This window comes from Lichenostomus cassidix, chromosome 12 (genome assembly GCF_008360975.1).
Source record: "Lichenostomus cassidix isolate B80296 chromosome 12, HeHo_3.0, whole genome shotgun sequence".
NCBI classification, from domain to species: domain Eukaryota; kingdom Metazoa; phylum Chordata; class Aves; order Passeriformes; family Meliphagidae; genus Lichenostomus; species Lichenostomus cassidix.
In genome coordinates this window covers 8,420,161-8,436,799 of record NC_139493.1, presented here as the reverse complement: position 1 = coordinate 8,436,799, position 16,639 = coordinate 8,420,161, and the positions used below count along the sequence as shown (strand labels likewise).

Genomic DNA, 16,639 nt, shown 5'->3' with positions numbered 1-16,639 from the left:
TGTGCCTCCCTATACTGAATGTTTTACCATTGTGTTTGTATTCCCTGGCCACTGCTTTTGTGGTTGTTCTCTATTGCATCTTGTACAACTACTTGCACTGTCTCTTTCAGCCTCACCTTGCCATTCCAGACAAAAATCTTTGTTCTCTGCAGTTCTTCCATCTCTTTGAAGCCATTTCTTTTATGATTAGCTGCTCTTGGTGCTTTTACAGCAGTTCGCCTGATCTGTTTGGGGCCAGGTTGGTGCACCAGTCCTAGAGTGTCCTGCTCTGACCACTTTAACCACTAAATGGCTACTTGGACTGTTCCTGGTCTTGTTCTTCCTTTAGCCAAGTGCCAAGTTTCCCTTTCCTGGCTGTCCATCCACAAGAGAAACAGGACTCTAATGCACAGAATGTTTTTTCAGTATTTCTAATAGTAAATTGACATACATCTTTGGCAAGTGTAAAAAGCAGATTTGGGTAAGTTGGAAGGCCCTAGTGTGCAATTTATTTCAGTTTGTGCTGCCATTGTGTAATGTTTTGGTTACTTCAGAAAGCAATTTATCTACATGCAACTGGCAGGTTAAATTGCTTCAGTTGATCACTGGTATTTCTATTAGGACTTGAGTATTTCCTCTCGAAGAGAAGAAAGTGAAGATGAGCTCAATATGTACTTCCATGCTTTGTTTTCACAGAAGGCTTTCATGCCAATGAGAATTTGTCCTGATGAGCTGAAAGTGATACAATCACAGCATATATTAATGTACACTGGCAAAATTGGCTGCTTTGTGTGAATACTCTGCATTTTGAGCTTGCTCCCATATGGGAAAAGTCTCTCTTCAAAGACTGGTACAAATAGAAAATGAGGGAGTTTTAAATTACATCTTTCATCTAGTATAACTGCTTGTTTTAATAACAGCAGTTATGTTTTTACTGTTACTTGTTAGTCTGAAAACAATTGTTGGGGAGGAGTTCAGAGAGAAATGGAGCACAGAGAACTTTTGTCTGCTGTTTTTGCTGTAGTTGAGCCTTATCCTTCATCAAATCCCTTTTGAGTCTGAGTGGCATGATGTTGCTTAGTTGCTTGGTATTTGCTCACTTCTAGCAAGCAGTTCTACTTCAGGAACCACAACTACTTGGTTGCCTTAATGTTGTTTTACCTTGTCCAGTATCACAGTTCTTGCCACTTACCAGTATATTCCTCTCTGTAGGTTAGAGCTACTGGAAGCAACTGCTAATAGGTGCCATTTGTCTCTCTAGTCTTCCTGTGGAATAACTCATGATCTAGATGATGGAGTTGAAATACAGTGCTGAATAATTCCAAGATATTAATCACTATGGCCCTACTCCTTCCAGAATATGAGACAAGATAGGTCCATCATTATTTCACTTGGGTAGCAGTGGTGGTGCAGTGTGCAGCAGCAGAGCTGCACAAGATCAGGGTGCTTGGCAGAGTGCCTGGATCTGAACTGCCAGGAAACACCTCCATGCAGGCCCTCGCTGCTGGACCAGCTGCATGCTCCACTGTGGGCTCTGGCTTCCCAGGGAGTCAGGATATGGAGGCTGAGGCAGGATGGGAAGCACAAAGTGGATGTGGCTGGTGTAGACAGCAAGGGACAGAGGACAAAGCTGGCTGGTGGGAACAGGAGAGGCAGGAGGGAGGTGTGTGTGTGACAGTGTTGTGATTCGTTCAGTCTGTCAAAACAACCATTTGTTACAACATGTTTGGTGAAAGTCAAACAGGACTGTGGAAGTGTAAACACTTCCAGAAAACTCTATCTGCAGTTAGTACTTTAAAAATGAAGCATAATCTGACCGAGCAAAATGGTCATCACAAATACAACAGTGATGTGGTACTTCATAAGAATGTGAAGTGAGTTATGTACGAACAAGTAGTAGAATTTGCTTCCAGTCCTTGTTACTGTTTGTGTCCCAAAGAGCAAACTGCCTCACCAGGGACAAACAGGAGAAGCTGAAGCTGGGAAGTCCTGTTAAGTGATCTCTATTTTCCTTGGTGCAAGATCACATATGAATCATGTTTTGCATCTCAGTACTGAAGCCCTTCAGGCTTCATTTCAGAGGTGTCTCAGATGACACGACTCACCTGCAGATAGAGGCATTTGATCACTTTGGCATTTTCCATCTGTTCTGTTCTTCACACTCCACTGGCATTCAAGGGATGACATGACTGGTGCAGGACTGACCAAGTCCAGCCAAGCAGCCTCAGTCCTCTGTGGCAGAACATCCGTGGCATAATCAAACTCCATCTTCTCTCCCCAACTCCACAGGAGCATCGTCCATACCCCCAGCGCCGCCCCCGCCGCCCCTGCCACCAGCAGCTCCTCCCCCGAGCACAGAGGTGCCGACGCCGCGGCCCGATGTCAGCGCAAGCCGAGGAGCCTTGCTCAGCTCCATTCAAAACTTTCAGAAAGGAACTCTGAAGAAAACACAGACGTGCGACTACAGTGCTCCCCGGATCAGCTGAGGCCACCGGTCACTCCAGGATTCAATTCCCTCTCCCCCTCCTGTGCTGACCCTCCTGACCAGCAACTGACCCACCAGCAGAGCTGCAGCTCCGTTCTCCCCGGTTTCAGCTTTCCTGGAGTAGCAGCACTGCCCTGCCTGAATTGCTTTGCCATGCTGGGATAAGTACTCTGCTCTTGGCTGCTTCTTCTGTGTTCTCTAGCTACAGTTTCAGGGGTACAGCAACTTCTACATAGCTGAAGTCAAAAAATCTGAAAATAGGAATGACCATGATGATGGTGAACTAATTCATTTTTGCCTTGCTCCATTCCACCCTTATTTTCAAATTACAGGAACTTAGTTTTAGTTTGGTCAGTTTTTCAACTCTTTTCATGCACTTGTAACTCATCTTAATTCTTGCTGCATGAAGTCAACAAGTTTGTTTTACTTAATCCAACTCTTAAAGCATACTGCACAGGTGAGGGAACTGGAGAATTAAATCTTATTCCCATCATATTTGCTGGTGGAGTTAAAATGCTGTCTCATTAAGCTTGTTTAAATGGACATCCTACCTGCAACTCAAGGGGAAAGTGTTTTTAAATGAGGAGGAAGCAGTTGAAGTGGGAGGTAATAGGGCACTGGGATGTTATTGTTGATTTAGTTAAATGCAAAGTTACTTCAAGTTAATTCTACCGTTTAAACTTTATTGAAAGATCCTTTTTGATTTAAAACCTTAAACAAATTGCACTTTAAAGGATTATAGATAATCCATTTTTTAAAATTCAAGTACATCAGTGTTTGTTACTATGCAGAGAATGTCTGTACAAAGTTTCATGTAACCTGTGATATTCAGTCATTTTTATTAAAATGTTAATGGAATTCCTTCAGCAGCGTGTGGTGGGTATGTTCAGCTGGGACTGCACCTCCAAGCCAAGCTTCTCAAGAATCGAGCAGCACCTCTGCTAAAGGAAATACCCTGGAAGGTATTCCTGGCCCTTCAGAAATAGGACCAAAGCTCAGAGGTATCTCCCTGCCCCTGTTCACCTGATATGCAGAGCAGGCCCTGCTGCACAGGCTCCTCAAGGCAGCTTTCCCTCTATACCAGAAGCTGCTGAGGGAAGCCTGGCAGAGCTCCCTGAGATGCAGCATCTCCAAAAGGTCACTGTGCTTCCCAGCTCTTCACACACAATCCACACACCTGCTGCTTACATTCAAGCTCAGAAGAACTGAATAAAGTAATTCATTTTGCACTGCAAGAAGTATAGTTGCAGTGTGCTATTGTCAGCCCAGGCAAGGAATTAAAAAAGAAACCACAAACAAATTGAACAATAAAAGCAAAGCATCTGGGCACATATTTTTTATCACTGTTCTGTGGCAGCTAGTAAAGAAAAATTAGGTACTGTTTCCATCACATAGTGGGAAGGATCAGGATCTTTATTTCAGCTCTTGTGCGGAAGCCTTTCTTCATGTGCGGATTGCTCTTCATACCAGACACAGCCACCACCTCTTAACCCAGCCCATGGGCTGCCACAGCCTCTGCTCAGAGCTGCACTGAACTGCTGCACTGACAGGCTGGGCTTCACCTGATCATTCCTGTTTTGTGGAATCCTAGGAATCACAGGCTCCTACACCCGTACAGCATTCAGGGTCTGCTCTTGCTCTCTGCAGCTCTGCACTCAATTACTGCTACAGCACGTTCAACAAAGCTCCTCTGGGACTTACAAGCCAAGCAAAAACGGAGGGTTTTTTCCTCACTCTGAATTTGGAACAGGATTTCTCCACAAGCAGTAGCATTAACCCAACTGTACTGTTGAACAAACAAGCATTACCACATTGCTGCATATATGAAGTGTGGCTTGGGGGGGGTAACCCACAGAAGTATTTTAAGAGATCGCTATACTTTCCCCACTGTACAAAAGTTCATGGAGCTTATACAACAAAAATTATGCATACAACGTGCCCAACACCAATGATGCTTTGTAAAGCAGGACTTTAAAACGTGTATTTACAACTTATATATTCAAAGTTTTTTTCACTGCAAATATTATATCCTTCACTTGAGGTATGCAGTTATCCTCTAAGATTTTTGCATAAGGCATGGGGACATCGGCACCGGTGACACGCACAGCTGGAGCATCCAAGTAGTTAAAGGCAGGTCCTGAAACAGAAGATGGTGTCAGCTTCCCAAGTACTATGGTTTTGTCTCAAATTTTTCAATCTTACTCTATTTAAACAATTTTGTTCTGTAGCTCTAGTACTCCAGACTGCTGTTCTGGGTTGTTTGTGTTCATGCACTCTGGGGTTTGTGCACCCACCCTGTGAAAACCTCTACAGCAAGACAGCTCCAGCTCCTCTGATGCAACCTCTAACTCTGCCTTTGCCTGGCTTCATCAAGAATAATCAGGATTCAGAGTACAGAACAAGATCAATGTACTGTGGAATGAGATCAATGTATTGTGAAACTCAGTACCTTCCATGATCCTGGCACAGATTTCAGCTCCTACTCCAAACTGGGGCCAACCTCCTTCTACAGACACCAGGTGATTTGTCTTGACCACGCTGGCTTCCACCGTTTCGATATCTATCGGTCGAATGGTTCGCAGGTTTATAACCTGGGGGAGAAGGGAGGGTGTAAGCCTTGGGGTGATCTGAGCCTGTCAGTCACCACTGTTTGGGTACAGAGCCCTTCAGCACTTCCAGCTGTTCTGACTTAATAAAGTCAGAACAGCTGGAAATCAAGACTTAATAAAATCTCTAACTCAGAAACATGAAAGGCACATGCTGTTAAGGCACTTACAGCAAGTGCCTTTCCACTTACTTGTAGCTGATACACTGAAGTGTTGCAGAACCTGAACAAGAAGGTTTACCCCCCCCACTTCAAGGGAACAGAAAAGCAACCCAAACCCCACTCACCTCACACTCTACACCTTCTTTAGAAAGTACAGCAGCTGCTTCCAAGCAATGGCCAACAGGTCTTGAGTGTGCCACTAATGTAACATGAGTTCCTACAACAGAAACAAGTGTTAGAAAAAAACTCTTTAAATATAAAGCTTTTTTCTAGACCTCCTTTCAAGGTAGCACTAGGATTCACTTGCAAATTTAAGTTCCTTACGTTTATCTAAAATACTGAGCTCAGCCACAGTATGAAGTGAGGAAGGACTATGGTAAAAGACACAAACGTTACCCTTCAATCCAGGGAACTGAAGATATTTTTAAATAGTCTTCAGACTATCCTTTACAAACATTCATGCAATTCAGCAATAAATGATGAACAAGGGGGCTAAAACACTACAGTGTCCTCTTTTTGGATTTTTGACAAAAATTACATACTTAGGTGAGGAAAAAACTGTTTCAGCCATCACCAGTCCAATCTCTGTACTATGGAACAAATCCTTTATGAAATCCTTTGGAAGGGCATAGTTTTATCTGAGATATGGATTATCAGGTGATGTAAGGGCAGCAGAACACAAAACCATACTACTGGATAAAGGAATATTTAAAGACCTGACATTTGAAATACGTTTTTGTGCCCTGTGATAGCAATACCCTGAATAGCTAAGACGTTAAGGCAAGTCCCCAAGCATGTCAATAAATAAGAAAACAAATGTAATGTCACCTTACCTTGCCTTTCTACTTTAGCTTTCCCAATGGGAATAAGAAACTCCTTTGACTGTGCCTGTTCAGACATTTCAAATGGAACACCATACAGTAATTCGTTTTCCAGCATCACAACTAGGAGGAAACATACTTGGATTAATGTGTACATCTGCAGGCACAGGCCTGCACTGACCACCAACAGTCCTGCAGCAGCTCAAGACACTAAACCCATCCAAGCAACACGGGAATGAGGACTATTTTTGCAGAAGCAATTTATAAAAATGTAAATCTAAGTCTTTACTTCAATAATAAATTATTAAAAAAATTCTCTACCACTACTTTGAAATGAGGTCAGGTATTTTACTTTTAGAATATGATAGCACAATCTTTAGTTTTAGAAGGGTCTCATTTTTTATTACTGTTTGTGAAAAATAAAGACAAAGTTTACCCTCCTCTTAATTAATGACATTCTGAATTTATAATTTGAATCTCATGATCTGTAGAAATGAGTTACATAGGCACTATAAATGCAGGAACTCCTCTTAACTCATCTTCATTCTTTTTAACCCCTTTATGACACATTTATAAATGCTTCCAGGTTCCCTGGTTGGTACCAAACTACCACTAAAGCTGTGTACCCAGCAACAGCACGAAATCAGTCTACTGTTATGGCACGGGACTGTTACGGAAAGCATACATCCCTCTGTGTTTTTTACTACCCTGAAAGTGCAGTAAAGCAACCTTGAGTGCTTTTTAGCGTTTAACAATCTTCATGAGGAAAATGGACATTGCTTAGGATGGAGTGTGCCAGGCATTGCCACAGCCTGCCTGTGCTCACCTGGGTTATCATCCCGGATCGATGCTTTCAGCAGCCCTTTGGCATCTTCTGAGCTCCAGGGACTGACGACTTTGAGGCCGGGGCAGTGCCCGTACCAGGCTGCAAAGCACTGGGAGTGCTGGGCAGCCACTCCAGCTGACGCTCCGTTGGGACCTCGGAACACGATGGGAACAGGGATGGCTCCCGCAGACATGTAACAGGTTTTGGCAGCAGAGTTGATAACCTGATCGATCGCTTGCATGGAGAAGTTGAATGTCATGAATTCACACACTGGTCTCAACCCTGCCTGTTAAATGTATTGAAATACATTAATGCGTTATTACAGAAAAACAGTTCAATTTTTAAAACCAGAAGTAGAGCAAAGCAAACGGACAAACCATAGCAGCACCGACAGCAATTCCTGCGAAGCCCATCTGAAAGAGAAGGAAACCGAGGGATTAAGGACCAGGGAGCAGCTGATGGAGGGATCACAAGGGTAGGCGACAGGGCAGCCTCACCTCGGATATCGGGGTGTCGATTATCCTTTTGTCCCCGTACTTCTTCCAGAGCCCCCTGGAGATCTGCAGGCCAGGAGAACGGAGTCAGGGCGCGGCTAAGGCCCTTTCCTGGGCCTCCAACGGCTCCCACGTACCTTGTAGGCGCCATCGTACTGTGCCACCTCCTCGCCCAGCAGGAAGACGCGCTCGTCCCGCTCCAGCTCCTCATCCAGCGCCTGGTTCAGCGCGTCCCGCACCGTCACCTGCGAGACAGCGGCAGGCGGGCTGGGCAGGGGCACGACCGCTCTCCCCACACGGCGGGAGTGACCTCAGCCTGAGGGCAAAGTCACCTCACCGCCCGCCCGCCCCGCGCCGGACCCTTCCCTGAGGGGAGCGAGCCCCTCTCCGGGGGCAGCCCTCAGCGCTACCTGTATGGCGGCGGGCGCGGAGAGGCGGAGGCCCCTGCGCTGCTGGAGGCGCTGGAGCGGCGTTGCGGCGCTGCGGCCGTGCGGGGTGAGGCGGGCGCGCAGCGCCAGGTGCCGCAGAGCCGCCGCAGCCGCCGCCATCTTGCCCGTGTCCTCTCGCCCTGCGGCCGCCCGGCCCCGCCTCCCCTCTCTCGCGAGAACGCCCGCGGCGCGCGGGGGGCGGTGGGAAGCGCGCGGCCTTTTCGCGCCACTTCCGGCACCGGGGCCGCGCGGGAACCCTCGCGGGGCCGCGCGTGGCGCGCGCCCCAACGCCCTGCCCGCCGCCCCGGCCGGGCGCGCGCAGCGCCGCGAGAACGCGCCCGCACCGCCGGGCGGCCATAAGGGCGGCGGGAACGCGCGTGCCGGCAGCGCCCGCCCGCCCCGCCCCGTCACCGGCCGCCGGGGCGGAGCTCGCCAGGACACTCCCCGCGCCGTCCCCGCCCGCGCCGGCGGCTCCGCTCCGGGCTCGGGCACAGTCCCCGCCGCTGCCGCCGCTGCTGCCGGGCTCCGCCTCAGCGCCAGAGCTGCGCCCGTGAGTACCGGGCCGGGCGCGGGGCTGAGCGGCGGGGCTGCCCGGCTGGGGCGGCGGGGCTGCCCGGCTGGGGCTGCGGGGCGGTGCGGGGCCGAGGCGCGGTGCGGAGCGCGGTACGCGGGACGGGCGCGGAGCGGGGAGCGGGGAGCGGGGCAGGGCCGGGCTGTGGGGCTGTGCCGGGCCGGGCACGGGGAGCGGCTCCCCTGTTCGGGTGCGGATGGCACAGGTGGTCCCGTCGGGCTGCAGCAGGGCGCGGCGGGGATGCCCGGCTGGGATGCCCGGCGGTGATCTCCGGGCGGGGAGCCTCTGCGACCTGCGGGCTTTGCCATGAACGGGGAGGGGAGATGGTGCTGCTGCCCCACGGGGAAGGGAGGCAGAACTGGCACTCTGTTTCGGGGTGGGGGTGAGGCCGTGGGCTCTCGGGTCACTTGCGAGGAGAGAGGCAAAACGGGTTAATTTCCAGCATCTTTGCTGAATCACTGCGATCCGGTGGAGAGTTCTTTTACCGCTGGTTCCTGTGGCATGGAAACGGGCGCTTCCCGCCTCCTGCTGAAGCCCTGAGCCCCTCTCTGGGCTTTCAGGGGGGTTTCTGCCCCATCTTGCTGTGGCTCCTTGGTCCATGTTTGTGCTGGGATGCTTCTGACACCTGCCCGCTGCCAAAATGTTCAGAGATGTGTTTCCTCACAGGAAAAACACCGGTTAATGTCACTGAAGTAAAATACATGGATAAAACCTAATCATTATCACAGGACCTGCAAACCTGGGTGTCCTGGCTTGCTTCAGCAGGACCAGGTTGGGTATGAGTCTTTCTTTGGGTCTCTGAGAGGAGAGCCAAAGTTGTGCTGGGTTATGGGCTCTTCCAACAAGAAGCAATTTAAATAAAGGTTTGGAATCTGGACTTAAAACAGGATGTCATAGAGCTCCTCGGGGGAGGGAAGGAAACTTCAGGAGCTTGGAATTTATAGCGAAGCAATTAACCATAAAGGAGTGAAAATGCTGAGTGGCTGTTGTGAGCGTTTTTCCGTCCTGCCTGAGGTAAAGGCTGAGTATTAGTAAAAAAACAACTCAAGAAAAGCAAGAACGAAGTTAACTTTTAATAAACTGCCTTAGTCATTATAAACTTGCCTTGTGTAGAAGGCAGTAGGTGCTTTCTTTATTGAAGCTGGTCTGAATTGTCAGAAGATCTGGTAACTGGTTGTTTGGAGAATGCTCCTCCTCACTCTGGTTAGGGTAGCACAGAGCTGGAGCTCAGGGGTTGCTCTGCAGACTGTCAGCTTGCTGTAGTTTGGTGGAGAACAGTCAGCACTGGTGCTGCTCAGTGTTCATCAGTTCAGGTGAGTCACCAATAATTTACAGTAAGAACTTGCCTTTTAAATGTTCTGGGAGAGTTTGTCCCTGCACAGCGTAACTGTGCTGGTGGATGGAGTTTCTTCTGTTGTGAGATCTAAGTGTGAGAGGCTGGGAGCACACAAAGGGAGTGAGTAGCTGAAATGCCAAGTGTATGTTGGAGTCTTTGCTCGCTCTTTTTCATTTTCCAGTTAGCATTGCCAGAATTTCTTCCACCTCTCTATTGACTTAGAAATCAAAGGTAACTCTTGAGGTTAAACAGCCCATGCTATAATAGATACCAAACTGCCCATGAAAGACTATTGCCGTGAGTGAATCCCTTAATTCTTTTGTTGGAAAACTAGATGAGGAACATTCAGAGCAAATCAGGTGGTCTGTGCCTCTTGACTTAGAACTGGTAGGTGTATTTCTGTTCCTCTTTTGAGTAACTGCGTGTTACACCAGTGTTGGGTTCCCTCCAGGGGTGGTGGGTAGCCTGTAGTCCCAGCAGTGCAAATGCCCTGGCCTGAGCCTCCTGTGTCTGTGTGTGTCTCTGTGTGTGTCTGTGTGTTCACAGATGCAGACGTTCATCTGACTCTTAATTGCTCTCTTTGAATTTCAGCTTGCAAACTGGTTTGCAGCTCTGTTCTGGGAGAAGCCCTGCTGAAGTTAGTGGCGCTACCTGTTGCAGCAGTGCTGCTGATAAACAGCTTTGTAATCCTCTGAGTCATAACATATGAAATAAGAGTGAGCATTTATAAATGCAGGTATCCAGTTTGGTGTGTCGAGCATAAAGTGATGACTTGAGTGCTTTTCTTGTTTCTCATTGTGCCCTTCCAGTTCTGGCTGCGTGGGGCTGTGGCAGGAGCCCCAGTGACCTTGTCACTGCTGTGTGTCTTCTCCCTGCACGCAGAGCAGCATCACGACAGCAGGACTGTGGTTTGACACCAACCGTGCACTTCTGCTCCCACCAGAGAGGGACATCCTGTTTGGCTAAACTGTGTCAGCAGTTTGTCTGACTGAATTTCACTTTGAATATTTTTATGGTTGTCAAAGGTAGGCTGCCTCGGGATATGGCTGCTTGTCAGCTGTTATTTGCTGTCTGGACAGGAGTAGCCCATTGGTGAGGCTGTCCCTGTGTGCAGTCCATTGGTGTGTGACACAAGGACAGAGCTGGCTTGAGGCTGCCTGTGCTGGGGGATGGATGGAGTGTCTGCCCACCCCCTCTGATGATCACTGTATTCCATTCAGGAAAATTTAAAGCATCGTTAAAAGGGCACATGTCACGAAGAGTATCTGTCCTCAGCCTTGCTGTGATGTGGTTGCTGAGTCCTTAGCTCAGGTTGTACCCAAGCTAAGCTACTTTCACCTGTGAAATTCAGAGCTCCCAGGCCGATCAGGGAAGCAGCAGAGAGTTAGGGTCACACTTGGGCATTTTAGGATGGCTTCCTGGTATCATCCCTTCGTGTGGCACATCTTGGTCCAGCACTGGTTTGCCAGGGAGGTCTGTGTGTGCCTCGTGGTTCTGGGTCCTTACACAGAGGTCACTGAGATTTCTCCATGCCCTTTCTATATTGAGGGCTGGGTTTGTTTCAGATAATTGCTCTCGTAAATTATTCACTCCAGTGTTACACAGCAGTGCTGTGATCAAAGATTAATTCATGCCTTTGCACAGGCTTGCAGTGTCATCTCTTTCTTTCCCTGAGGAAGTTTTGATTCATCTGTAGTGGACTTACATGCTGACCCAAAAAACATCATATTCACCAGTTAAAGTAACACTGATGGACATCTCTCTCTGTCTTGGAAATGTTCTGGATATGTAATTCGAGTTAATTTTATTAAGACTGCAGATTTCTTCTGTCATGATTACTCGTGAGGTTTCTGGCTGGCTGCATCATCTCACTTTCAAGTGATTATCAGAAACCTGTACCAGTCTCATAAGGTTTTAATGCATCTGCATGTTATCCTGGTCTTGTACTTGATCAGAATTAACACCTTTAAGTGCTGGAATTTAAAAGGTTGGTCTATTGTTAAAAGTTTACAAGCTGTACTTGAGTGACAATTCAAAAAAAGAAAACCAGCCCTGATAGAATTCACTTCTTGATTTGTGAGCAGTTAAAAAATATAATTACAGAGGTTGGCAAAAGAGCTGGTGTTCCAGGTTTATCTGCTGTCGGGGGGTGTGCTTTAATGTACTCTCTGTCTCTAATTTGTAAAAACAGGATCCTGGTATGGCTTGTTCTGTATCTTAGCTGTCTGTTGTCTGACCTCACTATTTTCATACACTGATTTTGTTCTTTTTAATCCACCTGAGATGCAGCTGGGGCTGTGCTGTGCTGCTGGGCACACTGTTGTACCCAGGCTGTGGATTTGGGCAAGGCAGCAGAGCATGGAGGGGTGGGATGTGCTGCTGTGTTCTGTGCTGAATGAAACCAACCTCATTTCCTAGGAATGAGAAGGGCACGTTATCTTTTTTTGTTTGGGAATTAACTGTGAACCTTCAGTTGTTTTGGAATGTGGGACTCTGTCTTGGCTAAATCTTTGTGCTGCCTTTAGCTGGGTGGCTGCGTGTTGAAGTTTGTTAGTAAAGAGGATGGGACCAGAAGTCTTGGGAACTGTGTGGTCTTTTAAGATGTAAAAATAAACAAAGCTGAGAAGCTCTACCCTACTTAAAACAGGCTGACCTAAATTTTCAGCAATTCTAGCAGAGAGGCAGGCTCTGGGTAGGGATAAAGGCTTACTGATGACTGTGCTTTTCTTGTGCTTCCATTGCTTGACATGGTTGACAGGCCACCTTTGGCAAATCAACACTGGTGTCTGAGGTCATTCACTTCCCCCCTCCCCGAGTTGCACAACGCGGCTGTGGATTTGCCTTGTGCTTGTGTGGACAGTCCCCTTGTTATGCAAGTCAACAGTTCAGCATCTTCTGGGAAGTCACAGCATGAATCTCTTCTCAAATTGCTTTTGTTGGAGTGTGTTGACAACATGTTAGATGTCCTCTGGCTTGTCCCTACAGAAACTGCTTTTGAGAGTAAGTGTCTGGGGGAAGTCCATTCATACTCTTTGTCTGTAGATTGATGTTCTTGCTATCAGTTGCAGTTCTCCACTACTGAATTATTAATTCTGCAGTGAGAGTTTTTTTCTTCTTACTGTTCATTGACTTTCATGCTTGATTTAGTCTTCTGAGTAGTTTGAAACTGGAGCATGGGAATGTTGACGAATATAAACCATCACGTGTGACCTCAGTGGTGGCTAAATAAACTTTTTAATTGGCAAAATGACATCTGTCTTTCAAAGTACTCGTGGTTTCCCAGGTGAAAGGTTGTTTGTGAATCTGTATTACCCTCAGAGGCACTTCATTACTCAAGAAAACTGGGATGTTCAGGCAGCTGCTGTGTGCTCTAGGGGCAGTCCTGCGGGTAGAATGATGGGAGAAGGTGGGAAAAGTGGGTTTGCAGATTCTCCTGCTGATGTGACTTTGTAGCTGAATGCTCTCCTGGCAGACAGCCTGCCTTTGATTGGAAAGCATTCCCCTCGGTGTTCTTGTAGGTACTGATGCTCTGCCATGTTTTGTTCTGTGTTTGTGTGTGCTTTTTTCTGCAGGGAGATAAGAGGAGGCGAATCTCGTATCCTTTCAGCAGCCTTCTGTTAAACTTGGAATACCACAGTTCAAGCACTTGAACAGATGGATAATGGAGACTGGGGATATATGGTGAGTGTGTGCTGTGCACTACAACTGGGCTTCTGAGGTCTGGCAGCAAGAAACCTTCCAGATCTGCCTTGTGTAGATCCAGAGCTTCAGTCATGAGAGAAGGAGAACTATGCTTGTTAAAACAGCTTTACAACAGCTTACTCACCTTCCCTGAAGTGCTGCACCTCCTGTGCAGTTTGTGGGGAGTGCCCAGGTTCATGTTTCCTAGAGTCAGTCAGCCAGGACTGAACTGATGCTTTGGAGCTCACTGTTACTGTTTTCCTAACACAAAGGCTGAAAATAGTTTGTGCTTTCTGCTTATAATTTTAAAGACTTAGTCATTTTATTTATAGAGAAAAGTATTTTTCCTTGTAAACCTTGTCTCAAACTAGACAAGCACATCTTATTTTTTTCCCCTTCTCATTCTGCTGCCATACATATGTCTCTTTTCTCTGGCTGGCCGCAGTCCTGGTTGTTAGAGTTGGTGGCCAGATGGGATTTATGTTCCTTTCTCTCTTGCTTCCCCGTGTGCTATCTGGAATCTGATGCAGATTGGTTTGTGCTCTGCCCCCCCTCTTCTATGCAGCATGCTAATTTGTTAATAAATATTTCTTTGTAGAGTTAAAAGCTGAAAGTTCTTTTTTAAACTTGTGTGTTTTAATGAAGCCTCTGAACCGAAGCATGGATTTTGATTGTGAGCTCTTGGTCCTATGTTTAAACTTGCATTGTCTTCCTCTTTCGAGGGAGAAAAAGAGGCTTAAAATTTGTTTGGCTGATTTTTTTCTTTCCTTTTTTTGTTTTGGTTTTAGTTTTGTTCTAGAATGAGAGACAGATTGTGAAAGTAAGGAACATTGCTGGGCCTCATTCAGACTAACTTGTTCTTCAGGAAATGTCTCTGTTCTCATTTCCCCATCTGTAGAATAGGAAAACACTTGCTGCCCAAATGCAAAACTTGCTCCTGTGGCAGTAGCTCAGTTGTTAAGATTTCTGGAAATGTGCGTTCTGCATGCTAAGTATCATCCTGTCTGGTTGCCAGTTGTGCCTCGTTGCTAGGTGGCTTGGATTTGTTCAGGTTTGAACAGCCCTCAGAGGCGTTGAACGGGAGAAGTGTGATTCTCTCCAGTTTTCCAGCAGTGCTTGCCGTATGTGACAGGGAGGTGATCGAATCTTCTTGTTGGGGCTTGATAAACTCTGCAATTTCTCTCTTTCTAGATGACTGATCCAGTCACGCTAAATGTGGGTGGACACATGTATACGACCTCCCTCACAACTCTAACGAGATATCCTGACTCAATGCTCGGGGCCATGTTCAGGGGAGACTTCCCCACTGCCAGGGACTCTCAGGGCAATTACTTTATTGACAGAGATGGACCACTTTTCCGTTATGTTCTTAACTTTTTAAGGACCTCAGAACTCACTTTGCCACTGGACTTCAAGGAGTTTGACCTGCTCCGGAAGGAAGCGGACTTCTATCAGATTGAACCCTTAATTCAGTGTCTTAATGACCCCAAGCCGCTGTATCCTGTGGATACCTTTGAGGAGGTGGTGGAGCTGTCCAGCACCAGGAAGCTTTCCAAGTACTCCAACCCGGTGGCTGTGATCATCACGCAGCTCACCATCACGACGAAAGTCCATGCACTACTGGAAGGCATTTCAAACCACTTCACCAAGTGGAATAAGCACATGATGGACACCAGGGACTGCCAGGTGTCCTTCACCTTTGGGCCGTGCGATTACCACCAGGAAGTGTCGCTCCGAGTGCACCTCATGGAGTACATCACAAAGCAAGGCTTCACGATCAGGAACACCAGGGTCCATCACATGAGCGAGCGTGCCAACGAAAACACAGTGGAGCACAACTGGACTTTCTGTAGACTGGCACGGAAAACAGATGACTGATTCTGACTCCGCAGGAGCCACTTCAGTGATTAGCAACTTAATTGGACAGTAAACCCAAGAGAGTCTGGATTTTGACTAAGCAACAATGTGGGCTTTTTTTATACGACTATTTATTGTTTATCAGTGAGGACTGGAGGAGTTTCATTCTCTAGCAGCTCTGTTCTTTTGTCCAGTTCAGAAAAAAAACCGTGCATGTGCCTGTTCAGTCAAGACACCTTTCTGTTTGAAAGAGGGAGTCCGAAGAATTAGTACAATAGGGTATTTTGTGTCATTAACACAATTCTCTGACTCGACTCAAAGTGCTAAAATTACCTCTGTTTAAATGGTTTCTAATCCATCTAATGCTATGACACTGGGAGCAAGAAACAAAAAAGATTTTAAAATGCAGTTAGGGAGAAGCTGCTATTGTGTAGACTAATTTAGTTTCTAAATCAATAAACAGTATTGTAATATTCTAGAAAAACAAATCCCACCCTTTAAAAGTACTTGATAAGTACAGTTTCTTACAGTTATGACAACTGTTTCTTTCTATGCATATAAATCAAGCAACCAAATATTATCTGTAGCCATGGAAATATGATTAGAAATATTTATATTGGATTCCAAATGCAAAATGTCCCTGTGGTAGAATTCATATTTTTAATGCCTGGTGCAATATTATTCCCAAGTGTAATGCCTGCCAGCAAGAAGCTAATAAAAATGTGAAATACAAAATACTGTTCTGTATTTTCTTTTTGTCTTTTAGAACTCTCATACTTGAAAAATCCAAACCAACCAAATACAAAAGCCCCACCAAAATCCTGGTTTTTTGTGCTGCAGAATAGTTTGGGTACTCTGGTAGGGCCCTGTTTTCTTCCATTAATGATGTAATTTGTTCCTTTTTATGTTAATCAGTTGATTCAAATGTCATTATAGACAAAGCTTGTGTTCTGAAAACTGCTTTAGATTGACAGAAAGATGGCAAATATTTGTACTGGCTAAAGGAGTAGGGATGGAGGGAAAACAGAGCCTAAATACTTGGAGCTGCTATGAGCGTTGCCTGGTTTGTCAGCACTTTATCTAGTGACTTTATATATATGTATAATATATATATAATTTTAGCTGCAGAATTTTCTGGTGATGTTCAAGTCAAGGCACTCAAGTTCTGTGGCTATACTCAATTTCATACAGACATTTCCACTTATCCTGGTCCCTTTGTCATTGTTATAAATAGAATTTCTGGTTATGCTCTAACTTGATTGCAGCTGGGAGTAAGGGAGTTGGTATCTATTTTGTGGAGAGGATCCTGTTCTCTCATGAAGTTCTTGTCCCAAGTAGATGGGAGCTTTCCATCCCATCTCTGACTCTAAAGGCCTGTCTCAGGGGGTATTTCT

The 16,639-nt window shown here is 46.5% G+C and overlaps 3 protein-coding genes across 12 annotated transcripts in view; 2 read left to right on the top strand and 1 right to left on the bottom strand.

Moving 5' to 3' along the window:
• Positions 1-3,322, top strand: part of PXK (PX domain containing serine/threonine kinase like) — a 33,494-nt gene extending 30,172 nt beyond the window's left edge. For 3 of the 9 annotated variants that reach the window (XM_085072439.1, XM_085072438.1, XM_085072445.1), the window contains exon 18: positions 2,269-3,322. In XM_085072439.1, the coding sequence (XP_084928565.1) occupies positions 2,269-2,465 (197 nt within the window). In that variant the 3' untranslated portion in view covers positions 2,466-3,322. The remainder of the gene's footprint in view (positions 1-2,268) is intronic. The other 6 variants (XR_014854708.1, XR_014854707.1, XM_085072444.1 and 3 more) reach the window with 3 other exon arrangements.
• PDHB (pyruvate dehydrogenase E1 subunit beta) lies at positions 3,127-7,966 on the bottom strand. Its single transcript, XM_085072447.1, has 9 exons — positions 7,783-7,966; positions 7,510-7,617; positions 7,376-7,438; positions 7,256-7,291; positions 6,879-7,164; positions 6,065-6,175; positions 5,357-5,448; positions 4,914-5,055; positions 3,127-4,601 (listed from the first exon to the last, which is right to left on the bottom strand). The coding sequence occupies exons 1-9, from the start codon at positions 7,918-7,920 to the stop codon at positions 4,456-4,458; spliced, it is 1,122 nt and encodes a 373-aa protein (XP_084928573.1). The 5' UTR covers positions 7,921-7,966; the 3' UTR covers positions 3,127-4,455.
• Positions 7,967-8,444: 478 nt separating this feature from the next.
• On the top strand, positions 8,445-15,980 carry KCTD6 (potassium channel tetramerization domain containing 6). Of its 2 annotated transcripts, none has more exons than XM_085072437.1 (3): positions 8,445-8,463; positions 13,280-13,388; positions 14,580-15,980. In XM_085072437.1, exons 2-3 carry the CDS (start codon positions 13,362-13,364, stop codon positions 15,264-15,266), a joined length of 714 nt encoding a protein of 237 aa, XP_084928563.1. In that variant the 5' UTR covers positions 8,445-8,463; positions 13,280-13,361; the 3' UTR covers positions 15,267-15,980. The 2 variants fall into 2 exon arrangements, with proteins under 2 accessions (XP_084928563.1, XP_084928562.1); XM_085072436.1 differs by lacking the exon at positions 8,445-8,463 and adding an exon at positions 8,703-12,707.
• The last annotated feature ends 659 nt before the right edge of the window (positions 15,981-16,639 follow it).